General features: G+C 30.9%; 1 protein-coding gene across 1 annotated transcript in view; it reads right to left on the bottom strand.

The window, feature by feature from the left end:
• Positions 1 to 12,898, bottom strand: part of LOC145333900 (CD63 antigen-like) — a 30,098-nt gene extending 17,200 nt beyond the window's left edge. Inside the window, exon 1 of the mRNA XM_080179162.1 lies at positions 12,689 to 12,898. Within this exon, the coding sequence (XP_080035288.1) occupies positions 12,689 to 12,783 (95 nt within the window). The 5' untranslated portion in view covers positions 12,784 to 12,898. The remainder of the gene's footprint in view (positions 1 to 12,688) is intronic.
• Between the last annotated feature and the right edge of the window lie 1,302 nt (positions 12,899 to 14,200).

Here is a 14,200-nt window from a genome sequence, read left to right as displayed (position 1 = left end):
GAAAGAAAAGGGAGAGAGGAAAGAAACCCCCTAGAAAAGAGATGGGGGTATGACGTCACACGCCAAAACAATTTGAAATTTGTCCCCATTTTTTGCACCATTTTAGACAGCATCCTAATTAAATAAATATAATAAACAAGGATGTTAACCATAGAGAAAAAAATAAAAGAGAGGAATCGAAGCAACTAGAAGACGAAAATAGGCAGTGGGCCTAGAGGCCTACTCAGCGCTGTTGCCGCGCTAAAATTTATTGCTATTCCACTACTTTTCAAAAGGGAGGATTAAAAATTATTAAAAAAAATATTTTTTTACTTTTTACTATTTCCATATTTAGGGCAAGAATATTAGATTAGATATTTTCATTTTAATGTTTTAATTAAAAATTACATAGAATTTATTTTTATTTAAAAAAATTTGTTCATGAAAGATGAATCCTTCTATTTCTAAAAAGGGGGAAATTTTTTTCATAATGAACATTCAGCTGATTCTGACCGCCCACGGCTGTTTGCTAAATATCGCTTTTCTTTTTATTCACATTATTATTTATGATTGACTTACAAAAAGCCCTGGGCGGTTTTTGATTTTCGTCTGCTTCTAAATTTAGGGATGGGGAAGTAGTATTTTACCATGAAAAAGGGGTGAGTATTCATCCTCTTATCCTTTTTCCTTATGATGTTAACATACATGACCGAATAAAAATCTAAACAGACTGACAAGTAAAGTATTTTATACTTATTATCTTTTTAACAACCGACATGTCCCATAGCATAGCAGGACGGACAAACAGCCAGATATAGCTTCCCAACCAGAAAAGTATTATTTTAGCAGATATGATAGGACACCCAAAAAGTCGCATTACATAGTAAATTACGACTGTTTATAAATTGAATAATATAGTTAGAAAAAAATACCTTGATCACGAACGTAGATTGCGCTTTGAATTTCATAAAAATAAGGACAAATTTTATTGAAGGAAATTTGGGAAGACAAGGAGCAATGTAGAGTGTCAGAACTGAAAAACAGAGTATTGATTTATAATTCTAAACAAAATTTAACATAATTTGTTGCCTAAATACAGGATTTTGTTTAAGGACATACTAAGATTTTGTGTAATTGATGCTTTGCTTAAAAAAGTGTACCTTGTCCGAATAATCATTATCCAAAAAAAAACAGACGAAAAGAATATCATACAAGGAATTAAATTGAATATGTTTTAAATGGACGCACTTACTCTCTGACAATAGTTATAGAGTTGCAACGCTTTCTAAAGTTTACCTAACTGGTACAGGAATCATAGAATAGATTTGAAATCGATAGAACAATTGTTATTTGCTTAAATTAAAAAACTAAAGGATGGACAGACCATGTTTAACGGAATTATAAAAATAAACTCCCAAAAGTGTACATTTCAATACTCAAATTCTTAATTGCAAGGAAAACACATATGCATATATTTGTACTTAAACAAGAATAACAATATACATATATATATACATAATTAACGCAGTAACAACAAGCTTCAAGATGGGAGGGGGGGGGGGCATATTTGAGGAATTTATCTTGGGATGTTGTTTAGTATCCTTTCCCCAAATTAGTTATAAACCTTTTCTGGATATATCAGAACCTTCACTGTAAAGGAGAACCATATCGGCCCAGCGGTTGACAAAAAACGAATGCCTGCGTTTGTGAAACAAAAATGTAAACAGTAAGATCAGAAAGTAATAGTTATTTTTTTTGTTTTTACTCGTTCAAAAACGGACCTATGAACGTACATACTTTCCTCTTTGTTAGAGTAGCTCCACTACTCACAAGAATGAATAAATACCCAAGAAACACAGAGAAAGATAAATATCGGGGAATAGTCCTTTTCGTGTCAACGCCCCTTCAGGGGTGATTCGTCGTATCTTTAAATTGGCTTTTGATAGGTTATTTTAGGTTAGGTTAGGTATATATTGGGTTAGATGATTGCCCCACAGGGTTAGAGCTCCCCGCAGGGGCTAGAAATAAGAGAAAAGCTACGGTGTAAAAAAACGAAGAATCGCCCCTTAAGGAGCGTTGCCACGAAAGGGACTATACCCAAATATTCTAATATTCCCTATCAATAAACACCTAATGTGTATTTTAATTAAATGTTATAATTTAAGATAACAATTTTAATTGTTTTTTTTTTAACTTGAATAACAATATAGGGGCTTTGACATGGACAATTATGTATAATATTAGCGAAGCTGTTTAAGAATTTAATTAAGTCTTTCCCAAACCTTGACACTGGCGACTGCGCCCTTGGCCTTTAGGGGATCTATATTCAAAGAGGCAAGAAGTGGGCATAAAAATAGCCTAAAACCATCCCAAGATAAAATTTAAATTTTTCTCGGGACCTAGGTGAGTTACCTTGAATAAGAGAACTCAATCTGTTTAGTAGCTATTCAGATTTTAAGCTTCAGAAAAAAACCTTACTACTTAATATGATAAAGGATAGGATCTAAAGTGGGTGTAAAAAATTATCACGAGAATGAACAAATTTTCCGCGTGCTTTACGCTCCCGACTGTCAAAATTGTGTGCACTCGCCTTATTCTACAGACCTTGTTTTTACTGTAAAATTGTGCATTCAAATTAGAACTAAAATATTTTAACACCTACCCACATTTCAGGATTGGGGACATAAATTCAATAATTTTAATCTATTTTAATCATAAATTGTTTTTGTTAGATGAACTATATAATTAATGTTTTTTGAAATTCATATGAAAACAAAAATGATATAAGTAGCGAAGCAGAATTCTATAAACCAGATAGTTGTGTATGTGTAAAAGATCTCTTAAACGCTGACTTCTCCCCTAGACGCTAGAGGCGAATCTTTTTGTTCCAAAAATCAAGACTTTCATAATGTAAGATTAAGAGTAAAAGCTCATTAATTATAGAAATTTTCTTATTAAATTAAGTCAATCATATATAGAAGCCGAGAAAAGAGTGTTTCTTTATAATTACCATACTTAAAGATATTGAATTGAACCAAAAAATTTTCAATAACAAATTGATTAAAGTATACAAATCAATTAGAATTACAGAAAATATGTTTCCATTCCATCCCACACTTCCCTTATTTATTAGGGTGCTTCAATTTATCCTAAAATTTCTTAGGGTTAGGGTTTCATATGCCCTACATATCATAAAATCCTTACTTGTAGGCTGGCCTAAGAAATGTAAGATTTTTGATCTTTATCTATCTATATTTCACATTTAGATATGTAAGAATTGTCCTATCGATTTAAGACCATATTAAAGATTCTTGTAATGAATGGATATATTTTTGAAAGCTACCCAATTTTGACAAATTAGTGTTATAAAGTTAAATTGGTGATTCCTAGGGTGATTAGAAATTTACAACCAAGCAATTTATTATTACATATTCTATATGAAAGTCTTTTTGTGTAATCTTAAAAAACAATTAAAAGAATTTTTTTTTATAAAATATTTGAGGCACCCCATGGAAAATTTTAACGACCAGGATATGACAAACTATAACTGACAGGCCCCAGCCTAATTTGTGAAAAATAGATAGATAGATAGACATACAGACATATATACATATATATAGATAGACAGACACACAGACATATATCGATACAAGATATATAGATAGATAGAAATACAGACATACATCGATACAAAATATAGACAGATAGAACATTAAATTAGCCCTGGATCTTGCTAACCGCTGAACCTATCTGGTTCTCCTTTATAGAGTAGCTACTCATAGGTCCTGGGAAGGTTTATACTATTTTTGGGGGAAGGTAACACCAACAAGAGCAATCGCCCCTAAAAAAAAATTATGTCCCTTAAAAAATTATGTCTACTTCTTTAAAATTTAAATGTTGGGGGGGGGGGGGATCGACCAACTGAGGTACCCCTAGAGGCCTCCAGGGGTGGAGCCGCTAGTCTCTATACAATTCAATAAGTCATGAAGTAAATGAACAAATATAAAAATATGGCGCCCATAGAACTTCTTTTTAAAACTGAAATCAATAGAGAAGGGTGGAACACTTCCCCTGGCCCTCCAAGTGCACCTAGAGACCCATAAAGCCATATCCACTAGTAAATTGTAATACAGGTGTTAAAATTTGAAGAGAAGCTAAGTTTAATTAACAAAGTCATTTGTCATAACAAGATGCCTACGGAGAAAAGTAAGTAAGCCAAAAAATATGTTATTTTTTGGCTTCGAAACCTATTTATATTCGCTGGAACTGGTTCTCAGCCATAGTTAAATCATCTATATCATCGTATTTCAGACAATTTTCTATAGATATTAAAATATGAATCATAAAATTTATACCAGTTTTGCTTGTTCGGACCTTCGGCCCCTCTGGGACAACTGAACTGTTTTTAATCTTATAATTTTTCATTTTAATATCTGCAGAAAGCTGTCTATATTACAATGCGATAATAACTATTCTTAAATCTTAAACTATCATCATTTGGGGATATATATAAATTTATCTTCCATTGTCTTATCCCTGAAGATCCCTAGTGGGTGTTAAGATTTTGGGGAGTAATGTATAATTATAGGAAACTATGTGTCATAACGAATACTCATTAATTCATAACTCATACAGAGAAAGAGAGAGAGAGAGAAAGAAGAAACATATGAGAATAGATTATAGTTATTTCGCGTATTCATTTGAATCCGGTGGATAGGAACCGGTTCTCATCCATACGAAAAAACTATGTCTAGCATCGTAATTTATCCAGCTTTCTACGAATATAAAAATGGAAAATTATAATATTTTAACTGGTTTTAATTTTATAATTTTTATTTCAATACTCGTTGAAAATTGTCTGTAATAAGATGCTATATATGGATTTTCAGTGGATATCAAACGGTTTCGAAGCCATACTGTAAAAATTTTTTAAAAAAATAGAGATGAAAATAGCTAGATTAATAATAAACATTTTAATTCATAGATAAGTACAAAGATAGATACGAAGATAGATAGATAAACAGGAAAAGCAAAGGGAGGTATTTCATATCTATATATGTAAACAAAGCTTAACATTGATAATGAATGGCTACACATCAATTCCGTTTAAGTGTCACAACTGAAAATCTTTCAAAATCGCAAAAATAACGCAATAGCTGAATAAATAGAAAGGCTGAGGATTTTTTTTTATAATAGTCAGAGATCTAAGGTCATAAGACAATGATTGATAAACATTCCCAATGATGATACACAAAATTATCCCGTCTCTTTATTATAAACAGTGGTTGAAACGTTTGGACACTCACTTTATTGAACCAACTAATCAAAATTCAATAAAATTACCCATAGTTGTTAAGTCAACAAGTTAGAAAACGGTATGGGGATTTTGGAACAGCCCGTTGTCCCCTCGAATCCTGATAATAGAATATTGAAGTAAAAGGGCAGCATCATTTGATAATTTAAAAAAGACGACTGCGTAAGTGATGACACATCGTAATCAATGAGCAAATGATAGAAATTTCAGGGATCTAAAGGGATAAGACGATAGACGATTAATTGATGTGCATTCCTAATAATCATGATCTAAATTAATCTAAGTGTAAATCAAAATTTTTTGTTTAAAAGTTTGGACATTGCTAGCTTTAACCATCCAATCAAGAAAGTGTTTTTATAAAACTTTGGGTACCAGTTCAATGATCTATTTCTTTTTATAGACATTCTTTAAAACGATAAAATGAACAGATATAGTTTTACCTGCATCCTAATTTATATAACTGTTATATTAGACTAAAATTTATAATTAAAAGAAAATATTTTCATACAAATTTATTATACATATTTAGATTGACATATTGTATAAATTCTAACAAAAGTGCAGCTATTCTTTGACTAACATGTATGTATAATTCTTAATTTAAATTTTGTTTTCTAGACTTAAGATACTAAGAAATTTTGTTACGCCTGTTCATTGGCCAAGGCCACATCCCCTATTTCTGGATGAACAAACTGACCTATAAGTGATATCTATGTAAGCAACCTAAATCGACTACAGTTTTTCCCCGGCCCTGTATATTCTATATCCACTACCCTACATCTAAAATAAATATAATATGCTGTTATTTTGTTATTGCTACGCTATTTAAGGATAGCATCTATAATAAAAATGAGTTATTACGGTACTTAATATAATGGCTAATTAGCTGAACTTGCTGATAAATAGATTATCATAAAATTTGATAAATTAATGTCATTTGCTATGGGAGGGGTGAGGAAAATGGAGATTAACCCAGTAAAAACTTTATTAAAAAGGGGGGGGGGGGGGTGGGAGTGAATCCATAGAGATAAGAGTTTATGAAACAATTATGCTCTAAGAGTTAATGAGTAGTACAAACAGACATATTCTAGTTATAATGTAGCTACGCTACTAAAAAGAAATAATAACACGACATTTCTTAGATTTAACAACAATTTATTAAGATGAATAGGAAGAAAGGGGATTTTTAAAATATTAGACGTAATAATTTTAGAGCCAAACAATTATTTTTTTACCATCATATCAACAAGAAATGTATAAACTACTTATTTCATTAGCGCAGCTACTCTTTTTACTAACATAAAACTGTCTGTATGATCAACTTACTTCCGTGCAAGGACTGCATTTTTTTCTTCTTCGAATTTTATATCTTAACATCAATTCTTTATAATTTATGACATCCTTTAAGAAGAAAATATATGTCTGTCTGTCTATGTATATTGCTTAAGATCTCGATTACTGCTAACCGAGAAGGTTCTCCTTCGCAGTGAAGCTTCTTATAGGTTCAGGGAAGGTTTATAACTATTTTGGTGGGGAAATCGAACTTGTAAAAAACTCTAATGTTCAAGCACTGACTAATTCACCTTTTTTCTGCCTATATTCAATTTCAATTCCCCTTTACACCCTTCCTTCACTCAAATATAGGGACAGGGAAATGGCTTCTGAAAAGAAACTATCCCCCCCCCCAAAAAAAAGAAGAAAAAATTTATATGTACTTTGTTGTCAAACAATTTCAAAAGTCATACAGAAAAATAGGTAGGGAGGGGACATTAAATTGCACTGCACTGGTAGCCACGGTATCTTATTAGTTGTCTCAAAAACTATTAAAAAAATGAATTGGTTGATTCAAAACTAACCGTGTCCAAATCATATAATTTAAATCCACAGAAGAAGTAATCATGTATAAATATTAGTTATGTCTTTTGTCTTATCCCTCAATATCCTTGCTTATTTGAAACTTTTGAAGGCAGAATATTTTTTAGCACCTATGTACCTGTCTCCGAGGTTGTTTTGAATAACACCTGCAAAAACTTTACTATCGTCTATCTTTCATTGAAAAGTCATCCTTTTCCAGAAATAGATTTACTTTACATTGTGTCAGTTAGGGTTTACTTAAATTAAGTTTTTAGTTAAAAGAAAGGATACAATTTACTTGATCCGTCAGTGTGTCGGTTATGTTACAAAAGACACATATTTAAGCATAAGGAAGACTACTATACATCTGTAGCTGATCTATAACTCCCTTTGGCCGTTTGACCATCCATGATTTTTTGTAAGTTTTTTTTCTTTAATTTTAACTTTTTCCCAATTTTTTTTCGACATGTCAATTTAATGGTTTATGCATTGTTTTATGATGCTATTCTAATTATGAAAGTATAAAAGTTATGGTTATTAATCTTAACACAATTCTTTATACAATAATAATAAAAACTGTTGTCAGTAATTATAACCTGCTTATTAGAACAATTAGGTTGTTTTTAAAGTACAATCAACATTTAAAATTTAACTTTTTAGAAATGTATTTTGTTGTTTTATATTCACATCAATTCCACATCACAGTGACATTTTTATTGAGCTTGTTCCTCAACAAATTCTGCATGGTTTCCTTGTTACACACAGTGGGTAAAAATAGCTTTATAATGGAGGCTAAAATATTTACCCTTTTAAAAAAGATTGTTCCTCAATAAATTTTGCATGATTTCTTTGTAAACACAGTGGATAAAATAACTTTATAATGGAAGCCAAAATAATAAAATTTTATAATAAGATAGTTCTCTAACAAGTTCTTCATGTTTTTGTTTGTAAATACAGTTGGTAAATTAGTTTAAATATTGAGGCCAAAATGATACTATTTTTAAATATAAGATTGTTCCCCAACAAATTCTGCACGGTTTTCTTGTATACACAGTGGGTATAAAAATAGTTTTATAATGGAGGCACGGTGTTTGCACGTTTTTTTTATGAAAAAGTAGTTTTTTATATTTTGTCCAAACAATCTTATTTTTGTAGTAGCATCTGTTATTGACAAATATTTTAACAATTCTTTTTACCACACTATACCTAACAAGTAATTTATACACAATGGGCTTGTCATGGACAAATTTAAAACTTTAAATAAACAATGGAATTGTTATGGACATTAACATCGTTTTTGAAGAAAAAAAATCAATAAGGCACTTGATCGTAAACAGTGGAATTTCAATGGAAAATATAGAACTACTTTTGATGATTTTTTATATTAACCACTGTAGATCCACTGTGTTTAGGGGTGAAAAATGCTTTGAGTTTAAACTGAGATTATTTTACCTTACTTAGAAGTATGTTGTAATGTAAGTGCTTTATGTGTTTTTACACTTCAGATAAAAATACATAATACCAAAGATTTAAAATGTATCAGCATATCTGTATGTTTTTACTAAAGGATCTTTCTAATCATTGAACCGATATGGTTCTCCTTTTCAGTATTTATTTTAATAGTGCATAAAGAAAATCTAGTTCACCTAATTATGTTATAGTTTCAGCTGTTTTTAAAAAAATAATCTATTATTTTTCTGTTGAATTTAGTTATACCATTTAATAAAATATTTTGTTTAAAATATTGAAAAATGACTAAAAATTATATAAGTTTTAGAAAATTAAATCTAAAAATTTGCTGCTATTTTTGTAAACTCAAACATAAGTAAATTTACCTATTGAATTGTAGCGTATTTAATATTTTTTTAGTAGTTTAGCTACTCCATATTTACTGAAAATCAGTCCGTTAGTACAGAACAAAATACCCCAGAAATTTTAAAATAATAAATTTGATAGTGGCGGTCAACCCTTCCCCCTTCCCTCAAGTGCCCCTCAAGGCATGTTTAAAAAAATATGCTTCTCTTGGAATTTGCTATCCTTGTTTTTTTCAAACGTAAAAATCAATAGAAATACCTTTTTGGGGAAAATTGGTGTTCAAAATTATTTAGAAAAATAAGAATCACTTCAGTAATTTTTCCTTATTTGTGTATTTGGAAAAAGACGTTTGTAACAGGAACAAATATTACAACATCCATAAAAGCGAAACTCTAATATATGAAGGAAGGATAAACAAATTTAATAAGGAGAACATTAATTTGTAAGTCTAAATAAAATTGTACACTACTTTGTTACAGAAATACAGGAAACTTCGCATATATTAGACCTTGTTGTCCTAGGATTTATCGGTTCAAAAAATCAGATGAATAGGATAATTATATCATACAAGAAGTTGTTGTCAAAAAAGGAAAAATCAGCGTGTTTTAAATGGATGTAAGGACTTTCTGGTAACAATCATAGAAATGCCACGCATCCTAAATCGTACCTATCTGTTATAGGAATCATTATACAGAGTTTGAAATCGATAGGACAATTGTAACATGTCTAATTTAACTAATAGAGTTACGAACGCACGGACCAATCCTAATTATAAAAAAGCTTTCATTAAAAACTTTCTTTAAACAATGAACTAAAAATGATTTTATTATGGTTATTAGGTTTTAGTTTGGTGGGATGGGGGGGAACTTTTTAATGATTTAAAAAAATTTAAATCTTTATAGTACTCAATTATTTTGAATAAAACTAAAGTATAAAATATAAATATTTATGTTTTTTCTCCATTAAGGCCCAGAGAAAATCCAAGATAGGGATGTGATAACTCAAGAAAAAAAAACTAATTTTACTCCCAGAAATCGTGAACTACATTAGCGTTAAATCCAATAGCTCTATTTTTTTTTGGGGGGGGGGAGTTGACTATTTTCTTCATGACAATTGTTCGAAGGAGTTATAGACCTATAAGAATCTTTACTGTAAAGGAGAACCATGTAGAACCAGCGGTTGGCGAGATCATAAAGCTACTGCCAGACATACAGACTAACATACAACCTATTACTTTTAAATTTCAAAAATTATATTAAAGTTTAAAAATCAAATTTAAAAAGAAAATAATTTTTTGTGTTGCCACATCCTTGTCTATGTTAGAAAATGCCTTGAAAACTGCACTCGGCAATAAATCACTTTTTTTAACCTAATAGACGCAATAAAAAGTATCTTATGCAGAAGCGTGCAAAAGTGGGGTTTATCTAACCCCTTCCCTCTGGTAAAATTAAGGGGGTTAGATATCTATAGGATTTTAACCCCCTACAGACTTGACAGTGGTCTACACCCCCCATCCCTTAAAACAGCAAAGAGAGTCTCAAATTTTTTGGTGCGATTCGCGCACCCCACTTCCCAAACATTGTATACGCCACTGATTTTATGTAAACCTTTTAGAACTTATAGTAACGAAGGAACTCTAGAATTCTTGAGTTATTTAGCGTAGTCTCTAATTACGTCAGAAACCAATTACAATAAAAGTATAAAACTATATAGTAGCTTTGCTGCTGAAAGAAAAACTAATTAATAAAAAGATCTAAAAATACGCGAAATGTAAATAATCTAAAAATGACATCGTTCCAGGGATATATAGGGATAAGACATTGGACGGAAAATTAAAATCTCATTTTTCTTTGTTTAAAATTATGCTTTGGATTGTTAGTCATTAATAAGGGGGGATAAAGGTTGTAGATTTATTTTGACCCCAATTGTCTTCTCTCTCTCATCCTGACATCTTTTGAGAATGTTTACAACATTTTTTTCAACATTCTTCATTTATCAATAATTTCTGTCAACGCTGTTCTAAATTTTAAAAAACACAGCTTTTCTACAATTAGTTATGTACGTTTCTATGTCGAAAGAGCTATTTTCTTTTGAGATAATAGTAGGTAGTTTCTTGATGATTGACTTATTATTCAAATGTATGTTTTTAACTTAAATAAAGTAAATAAAGTATTTAGTTAATTTATCCATCTTAGCTATTTTAATACTTTTATTGATTTTTCACAAATTTTAAATACTCTTAATCTTAAATGTTGTAAGGTTGTTATGACTCCGCTGCCTATGAACATAGTGATCTATATTTTCATAGATCTACAGGAAGTTTTAAGAAACTTGGAAAACGAAACATTTATATCAATAAATTTTTTTTCCAAGAAATGTCATGTTAAGTACAAAAAGGGGGGGGGGGAGGGTGTAAATTTTTTGCAATGAATAACCTCTCTGGCCTGCGATGCCCTAATCCTGCAAGGCTACCCAATATAACTTGACCTAACTTAAAATAATAATAAGCAAAAAAGAACAAAAAACTACCTTCCCCATTATTATTAATACATGTCATTTCTAAATGACAAATGATGCATCCAAATTTTGTTTTCTTTTTAGACTGGTGGAAAGTTGTAAGGCAAAATAAAGCTTGAAAATCTAAATTTGCATTTTTCTGTCTTCTTTACATTTAAATTACATTTCACTTAAATCAGATGCATAGACAATTTGCAGGAATTTAGAGAAAGGACAATGGACGATTGTTTCTATTTTTTTAATTCGATTATTTTTGTAATTGTCCATTTCCTTTAAGAGATGCATTTTTTCACGAATATATGTATAATCGCCAATATAACTGGTATTATTCTTATTTTTTTTTCATTTTACTTTCCGCTGAAGACTGTCTATAATACGATGCGATACATAACTATTCCTCTCCTTTAACCCTGATTTCAAATGCATTAAAGTTGAAGCATTCCGCAAATAAAAATACAAATTAGAAATAAGTTAAGGGTTAAAATCTTTATTACAGAAAATCAAATAACAACAAAGTTGGACGGACAAGAAAATTATTTTAAGTCAAGCATTCTATTTTGGATATGAAAGTAACAGAACGTGTGTCTATAACCAAGGATATCGGTAACCGCCAAACTGATATGGCTCTCCTTTACAGTGTAGCTTCCAATAGCTATTTATGAGGAGAGTACCACCAACCACACAAGAGAAATTCTCCCTAGAAAAATCTTCCTCCTCCCCTAATTTTTTCCCCAAAAACAAAAATGGTGGAAGAGGAGGGGGGGGGGTTAACCCTTAAGTGCCATGGATGCTTCTAGGGGCTGTGAATCTGTAAATGCATTCAGAAAAGGTAAGAAATAACCATTAACTTTAAAATGGTTGTAGGGTGTGCGAAGCACACAGAAAACTTTGTATCCTAAATATTTAGAAATATTGTAATGAGGGTAAGTTTTGAAGTCTTCCTTAACTTGCGTAGTGACTACAACCTTTTATTTTGAAATTAATTGAGAATTACGGAATGGTAGTTTTTCGAGTGTTAGAGTTTTACCTTAAGTTTAGTTGGGTTAAGTAAACTTGGTTACAGCGTAGCCCGCAAGGTTAGGGCTTTTAGCAGTGGTTAATCATAAAACCTCCCCCACTACCCTAATATTTTAGCGGTTAACGAGATCATACGGACAGACATCATTCTACTTTGTCTTATATATAGATATGTGGTTGAGATACCCTTACCTAACAGCTAGAATGACAAGATCCACAAGATAGATAAGAAAATTCACACTGAACACCAAATATTTTAAACAGGCAAAACAGCATCGGGTTCCCATTTTTATATTTTTGTTGGTTGGCAGTAGCGCTGCTACTCTATAGTTTCACCTTAGTTTGTCACTTTTATTTGTTTTTCACCATAGAATATCTTTCTTTTTGCATATTTCCAATTAACTATCTGAAAAAACTTAAACATTTGCATCTAGTTTTTAGTAGCTAAGCTACTCAATAATTCTAAATGTCCGTCTGTCCGTCTGAGTGTCTGTCCATTAGACACCAAATGGGGGAAATTTGATATTCTCGGCTCCTATTCAAGATAGACAGCTGAAATTTTTAGGGATTAAACAAGTTCACATTCTATATGTTTCAACCAAGTTTCATTAAGCTTACCCTAATAATTGGGGTGCTAAATCGAATCCTAGATGTTTTGGTTTTTGTGATTATCTCAATTTCTTTTAAAGATTAACGGCTAAAATTTTCAGGGATTAAATATGTTTACATTTTACGTATTTCAATTAAGTTTCATTGAGATTTGCTTATTGGTTGGGGTGCAAGATCGATTCCTAAATTTTTCAAGTATTCTTGATTTGCTTGACTCCAACTTGGCTGAAATTTTCAGGGATTAATTAAGTTCACATTCTATAAATTTTCACATAGTTTTAAAAAGATTTGTCTATTAATTGTGGTGCTAGATCGATTCCTAGATTTTTAAGTTTTCGTGATTTTAAAGGTTTGGTGATTATCAAGTTTAAAGTTTTTTAAAGAAACTGCTTCATATTTAATTTTTTCTGATATCCATCTATATATTTGAGATTCGTTACTTATGGATGTTATCATCCTTGTTGTTGGAATGATTGAAAAACTTTTGTCTACAAACTGTGATTTGAAATTACTCGGGGTGTTTAAATGACAAAACATTGCCCCTTCTTTTAATATGACACACGTTTGAAATAGCAGCTAAATAAAGGATCACCAATATTTATATCTTCATAGTCAAGATTCGAACCCATCAACTTACACAAGACTAGCAGTCAATTAATAAAACAGTCAAAGGATTTAAAGGACTCTGGACAATAAATTAATCATCCTCCCAATTCCTCCAAATACTTTTGATTGCATGTTTATATTGGTGGAACAAAAGGTTTGTAGATTTGGTACATTCCTGCGAGGGATCTTAAAGGATAAGACAATTAATATATTAATGTACAAAATTACTTTTTCTGTATATTGAAACTATTGGTCAAAAAGTTTGAACACTATTATAAGTAACCAACCTATCATAATTTGATAAAAGTACTCAAAGTTGTTGAGCAAACGAATAAGATGATTTGTTTAATCTTTGGCTACTAAGCTGGATCTTTAAATCATTTCAATGGTGCGCTTAAACGGTGTGAGCCAACTTTCCACCAATGAGAGCACAACATCTTACAAAATGCCGCGCTGTGATTGGCTGAAATTCGGCGCACCCCGATTTGG

Source organism: Acartia tonsa, chromosome 12, assembly GCF_053477335.1.
Source record: "Acartia tonsa isolate MP-2025a chromosome 12, ASM5347733v1, whole genome shotgun sequence".
Taxonomy (NCBI): Eukaryota; Metazoa; Arthropoda; class Copepoda; order Calanoida; family Acartiidae; genus Acartia; species Acartia tonsa.
Note: the sequence above shows the minus strand (reverse complement) of the source record. Positions and strands in the feature narration are given on the sequence as shown.